Genomic DNA, 6,762 nt, shown 5'->3' with positions numbered 1-6,762 from the left:
TGCTTAGGTTAATTATGGTCCAAAATAGTTCATAATATTTGATTTATTTCACTCTAGGCCCAATATGACCCAAAACAGTGAAATAATTGGAAGTGGGTCCAATTAGAGCCCATTTAAGGGTTCTAAGCCCAAGATAGTCAAATTGGAAGTTTATTGGTCCATTGGGCCCAATAAGGAAGTCCTAGTCCAAAATGGACCTAAACAAGAACTTCTAGGGTTTCCAATTGCTTGTTGACTATTTGTAGTGCTTGTATGAAGTGTTTGATTGAAAATTTGTTGTTATAGAGTAAATATCATGCATGCTTTCATGTCTTTGATTCATAATTCTTACTTAAGGGTTGTAGTTACAAGGCACAAAATTTATAGTTCTGACATGCATGAGTTATCCTCATAGCTCCAGGAGCTGTTGGATAAGGGTTTTATCAGGCCAAGTAGCTCGCTGTGGGGAGCGCCTATCCTTTTTGTGAATAAAAAGGACGGTTCACACCAAATATGCATTGATTATCGGGAGTTGAACAAGATGACGGTCAAGAACCGTTATCCACTTTCAAGGATCGACGATTTGTTCGATCAGTAGCAGGGGGCGTCTTGGTTTTCCAAGATCGATTTGAGGTCTGGATATCATTAGATGAGAGTCTGCGAGGAGGATATTCAAAAGACGACCTTTAGGACTCGTTATGGGCACTATGAGTTTGTGGTGATGCCTTTCGGGCTCACCAACGCACCGACAACGTTCATGGATCTCATGAACCGGGTGTGTAGGCCTATGTTGGACCGGTCAGTGATTGTGTTCATCAATTACATCTTGGTGTATTCGAGGTTCAGAGAGCAACATGAGGATCATCTGCGAGAGGGTATTGGGGTTTTGAGGTCGGAAAGGCTCTATGCCAAATTCTCCAATTGTGATTTCTGGTTAGGAGAGGTCAAATTCATGGGACACATCGTTAATCAGAATGGGATATTGGTCGATCTGACCAATATTGAGGAAGTTATGCTATGGGAGGTGTCGAGATCCCCATCCGAGATCAGGAGTTTTCTAGGATTGGCCAGCTACTATCGAAGATTTATCAAGGTTTTTTCCAAGATCGCGGTTCCTCTCACCAGATTGACCGGAAGGGTGTTACCTTTGCTTGGGGTCCCGAGCATCAAACCTCATTTGAGATTCTTCACTAGAGATTGTGCGAAGCTCCTGTGTTAGCCCTTCCCGAGGGAGTGGAGGACTTTGTGGTTTATTGTGATGCTTCGATATCTGGGATGGGCGTAATATTGATGCCGAGGGGGCACGTGATATCATATGTGTCGAGGCAGCTGAAGCCTCATGGGACGAGGTAGCCCACCCATGATTTGGAGTTGGGGGCGGCTGTGTTCGCCCTCAAGATTTGACGCCATTATCTTTATGGTGTCCGGTGTACCATATACACGGACCATAAGAGCCTGAAGTACCTGATGGATCAGCCCAACCTTAATATGGGCAGAAGAGATGGTTGGATGTAGGGAAGAACTACAACTATGAGATCTTATATCACCCCAACAAGGCTAATGTGGTAGCTGATGCCTTGAGTGGCAGAGCCGAGAGCGCTCCGATCCAAGATTTGTTTATGAGTATGAGGATGACGGTGATGACTCCGGTATTAGATACTATTCAAGAGGCCTAAGTAGAGGCTGTGAGGTCGAAGAACCGCAAGTGGGAGCGGGTGATTGGGCAGGTGTATGAGTTTGAGATGGATAGTCGTGTGCTTATAACTTTCTGAGGGTGGATTTGGGTGCCCTATACGGGTGGAACTCGACGTGTACTGATGGAGGAGGCACATAGATTGAGATTCTCGATCCATCCAGGGGTCACTAAGATGTATTTGGACATGAAGAGAGATTATTGGTGGCCATGTATGAAGAGGGATGTGGCATGGGTCGTTGGAGGTTCTTGACATGTCGTCGGGTTAAGGTGGAGCACCAACGTCCACATGGTCCGCTACAGCCTTTAGAGATTCCCCAGTGGAAATTGGAAGAGATCACGATGAATTTTATCACCAAGCTACCAACGATCGTACGTGTGGTTGATGCAATATGGGTGATTGTGGACCGACTGACGAAGAGTGCTCACTTCCTCACTATCAGTGAGAGCTCTTTTGCCAAGAGACTAGTCGATGTTTATGCGAGAGAGGTGGTAGCACGACATGGAGTGCCGACCTCGATAGTGTCTGATGGAGACGTGCATTTTACTTCCAGATCCAGGAAGAAATTTCATGATGAGTTGGGTACCCATTTGCATTTTAGTACCGCATACCACCCTCAGAAAGACGGGCATATCGAGTAGACGATTCAAACGTTGTACAACATGCTGCGTGCATGTGATATGGACTTCGGAGGAAGTTAGGACACCCATATGCCCTTGGCTGAGTTTTCTTACAACAACAACTATCATTCGAGTATTGGTATGCCTCCTTTTGAGCTTCTATATGGGAGGAGGTGTCAGAATCCCATATGTTGGAGTGAGGTAGGGCAGAGAGTGATGGGTGGCATTGAGATAGCGCTCAAGATGACCGAGTAGATTCAACAGGTCAGGCAGAGGATACTGACAACCCAGAGTCACCATAAGAGTTATGCAGATGGGCGACGATCCGAGCTAGAGTTCCAGGTGGGGGATTTTGTCCTCCTGAAGGTATCCCCATGGAAAGGAGTGATTCGTTTCAAGAAACGGGGCAAGTTGGGGCCTCGATACATCGATCCTTTTAGAGTGACCGCCAGAGTGGGTAAGGTAGTATACCGATTGGAGCTACCTGCAGAGTTGAGTCAGATTTATAACACCTTCCACGCGTCTCAGTTGAGGAAGTGTGTAGCCGATAAGACGGCAGTAGTGCCATTAGAGGACATTCTGGTGGATGCGAGCCTGAATTATATTGAGAGGCCGATTGCGATATTAGATCAGAAAGTGAAGGGTCTGGGGAACAAAGAGGTGCCCCTGGTTCAGGTCCAATGGCAACATCGAAAGGGGTCCGAGTTGACTTAGGAACCGGAGTCTGAGATGTGAGAGCAATATCCAGAGTTATTTTTGGAGCATGACTTCGAGGACGAAGTCTGATTCTAGTGGGGGAGAATTGTAACATCCGGGCTCCTAGGTATATTATCATTTTATTTATTTATTTTGATATCTATTGAGAAACTTGACGAGTTGGTGCCTCAACTCGTCAAGTAGAGACTGATTGACTACGTGGGTCTAAAAACCGACTCGACGAGTCAGAGATCCAACTCGCCGAGTAGGCGTTGCGAGATGAAACCTTAAATCCCCGGGTTTGGGTATTATTTAAGGAAACTTATGTCCTCATTTCCGCCTCACCAGATGCCTAACTCCCATGTGTGAAACCCTAATCGACCCTTGAGCTAAGAGAGAGTGTGTGAGCTATTATTGAGTGTTTTGGTGGATCTTTTGGAAGGAAATGAATGGGATTCGAGCAAGGAACAAGGAGAGGCTGTGGGATCTTGCATTCTTTCACTTGGAGCTTCTGTGGAATGTAAAATGCTTGCACCTTTCTCATCTTGTTAATTGGATCTCTTGAGTATGGAAATTAGGGCTTTTACCACCTTTTGTTGGGACAATGAGTGCATCGAGTCTATTAGGAGATCTAGACTTCAGATCTGGACCTTGTGAGGTCCAACGAGTCCAAAGGTTCCAATTTTATTCAACCATATATGAGTTATTGTGCTTAAACACCCTTGTTAGAGTTGTATTGGCATCTTGGAGCAAACTATGCCATGCATGAATGTAAAGATCGAAACTTTACGTGACAATCGAGCATTGAGAGCCTAGATCTAGGATTTGGTGGGTTGAAAACATTAACCCAACGCAACCTATATAACCCATATAAGTATATGTGTTTGTGGGTCGAACCCAATCCGTATAACCCATTTAATAAGTAGCAAGTTTTAAAATGAAATTAAAAAATACATTTAGAATGAAGTCATAAAGTCTTAAAGATTCAACATAAAATCATAAACATCAAAATAAAATTGAAAATCAACATATTCATGAAAAGTGTAATCGTTCGAACATATAAAAAAAAACGGAAAAAACAAATGCAATAGTTCGTTAATGTTACAATTCCCATTTCTTTCTCCAACATTGACTTTTCAAGATGAACTTCAAAAAGAAATAATATACAAAATTAAAGTTATGATTTTTGAAAGCTACATACATAATTATACAAAAAAAAACTCACCAGATGACAAATAAAGTATGATGGAATTTCCCTCCAAAATAAGTTCATTCCCTCCAATTTCCTGAAATCTCTCTCTCTCTCTCTCTCTCTCTCTCTCCAAATATCGAAACCGAAATCCTGTAACACTTTGGGGTCTCTCGTTCTGCCGATCTCGGATCCGCTGCTTCTACTAGTATCTCTGTCTGCGTGTTGCTTGCACCTCTTCAGGCTTCAACATCTAGCCTTCTGGTTAGGTCTTACGTCTCTGATAATATTTTGTTAGTTGAAATTCTACATGCTAAGTTCAAGTATTTTAGTGGGTTTTTGAAACTTGAAATGTCTCTTGGTAGTTCACATTTTGTTAGATTTGAGTTTGTTTGAACTTGAAAATCGATGTGTTTAGGGTAAAAAATGTTAATTTTTTAGGGGTAGTCGAAATGCTTGTAATAACAATTTAGCAGTCTTAAATACCTTGTTAGGGTTTAAGTTATGTTTGTCGAAATGATTTTAGTAATCTGTTTGTTACATTACAATTGACATTCGTATGATCAAATTTCCCTCATTCACTGAATAATTGGTGAACGTGGTCATTGTTAGATCTTGTAGTCAAGGTGTTCGATGAAATGCTTATGTGGTTTGTTGCAGTTGCATAAGGATCTAAAACCAACTAAAACATCAAAATGTATGGTCGCAAGGCTTATCAACTCGTTAAAGAATTCACAAACAGCGAATCCGGGCAGCTCACAGGCTTTAATGTAAATCTTCTTCTTCTCTCACTACTCCCAAAATATAAGTATTCACACATAAACTTCTTTCATTGGTTTTATTTTGATCTAGGATGATCTATTTGCTCAAGTCATCGAGGATTGTAAAGAACATGTTCTTAAACTTCAATCCCTTTTGAGGTAATCAGTCCACCTTTCATTTAATCATTTTTTTCTTTTGTACTTTTTATATTCTTACATTTATATCCCGATGTTAAAACAGGAAAATGCAAGAAGAAGGATCAGACAATCAAACAACAAAAAATGCTGATCATTTCGGGGCACTTATGCATCACCTTGCATTGGTTCGCAACAAACGTTGTCTCATGGCTTACATGTAATCATCAATTAACAATCTATTTATTATTATTATTATTATTATTATTAATAAGTAATAAGACTTTAATTTTCATGTTTAAATATTTTGATAGGTATAATCGAGCAGAAGTTGTTCAAAATTTAGGGTGGACAGTTGATCTTGTGCTCCCTGTTGAAATTGAAGAGAAACTTAGCGTCTCAGAAAAAGAATATTTCAAAAGCCATTCTAAAACTTTAAAATCGTACATGTCAGATTTGGATATTGATTTGGCTGTGGTATGATGCTACTGTTTAATTTCCAATACTTGTGAAATATAGTAAATTAAATATTAATATTATAGTAGTTTAATCTGATCAATGTGTTATTTAGGACATGGTCCCACCGAAAGATCCGTACATTAAAGTGAGGGTACTTGAGGAAATTGGTAATGTTGTGTTGAGTGATCAGTCAGCTAACCTTACAAGGTTTGCAATTCTGTTTCTTAGACGAACAGATGCAGAACAATACATTTCTCAGGTAGTTTTTTATTTTTTTATTTTTTATTTTTTAAATATATTCCAAACTTTAGTTACTTTTCTTTTTTGTTTAATAATTCTAGCTTTTGATTTTTTCAACAGGGTAAAATGGAAGAGCTAACAGGTTGACCTCTACCTTTGGTCAAAGATAATTGATTGTATTTTTGCTTTCTCTTTCTTCTTTATGTTTGAAATATTCAACTTAAATTCATTTTGGAAAAATCCTAGTTGTTTCAGTTATTTGATGTCATTTTGCATCTTCTTTTTCACCTCCCATAGTTTCGTCTCATTCTTCATGTTTTTTAGCATATGAATTCTCATTTGGATATTCATGTAAGAACTTGTTCACACATTGGAAGCTCTATTAATAAGCATCATGAAAATGCGTTATAAAACTCTATTATACAATAAAGCTATACAATAAAATAAGCATATTTTAACTGATACAGTATAAGGTTACTCTCCAACTTCCAATCTATTTGATACGCTTTATTTTTTGCAAGTTTTTTAAATTATACATTTGACGTGTTGAGGATAAAAATAACTAAACCAACCTATTTTTAGGTAAATTGTTGGACATTGTCAACTTTATGTAATGAAAAAGGGGAAATTGTATAATTGCTAAATAGAATAGTTACAAAATCACCAAGGGTTTTAAAGAATGTGTAAATGCTATGATTAAATTTTTCTTGAACATGGTGTTATGAACTAGACTTATAAGAACATATTCAATTACATAAAAAAGCAATCAATATTGATTGATAACCTTAAATATACCCAAAAGATCACAATAATAAGTGATAGGACAGCCAATTCGAGATAGCTATTCTGCCAAAAAATAAATTTTAGATTTCACAAAAAGATAGACGCTTCACTCCCCATTCTCACTACCTCTTATACTATTTGACCTAACAAACTAAATAATATAAAATACTTAAATTGCCCCTGAACTAATGAGATTTTCCTTATTT

General features: G+C 39.0%; 1 protein-coding gene across 2 annotated transcripts; it reads left to right on the top strand.

The window, feature by feature from the left end:
* Window positions 1–4,224: 4,224 nt before the first annotated feature.
* On the top strand, window positions 4,225–6,048 carry PSF1 (partner of SLD five 1). 2 transcript variants are annotated; one of them, XM_078957212.1, is made up of 7 exons: window positions 4,225–4,442; window positions 4,791–4,948; window positions 5,031–5,098; window positions 5,181–5,294; window positions 5,389–5,551; window positions 5,646–5,792; window positions 5,894–6,048. In XM_078957212.1, exons 2-7 carry the CDS (start codon window positions 4,874–4,876, stop codon window positions 5,918–5,920), a joined length of 594 nt encoding a protein of 197 aa, XP_078813338.1. In that variant the 5' UTR covers window positions 4,225–4,442; window positions 4,791–4,873; the 3' UTR covers window positions 5,921–6,048. The 2 variants fall into 2 exon arrangements, with proteins under 2 accessions (XP_078813338.1, XP_078813337.1); XM_078957211.1 differs by having other exon boundaries at window positions 4,226–4,442; window positions 4,839–4,948.
* The last annotated feature ends 714 nt before the right edge of the window (window positions 6,049–6,762 follow it).

This window comes from Lactuca saligna, chromosome 5 (assembly GCF_052625555.1).
Source record: "Lactuca saligna cultivar CGN05327 chromosome 5, ASM5262555v1, whole genome shotgun sequence".
Classification (NCBI taxonomy): Eukaryota; Viridiplantae; Streptophyta; class Magnoliopsida; order Asterales; family Asteraceae; genus Lactuca; species Lactuca saligna.
The sequence above is the reverse complement of the archived record's forward strand: the minus strand, read 5'-3'. Positions and strand labels throughout refer to the sequence as shown.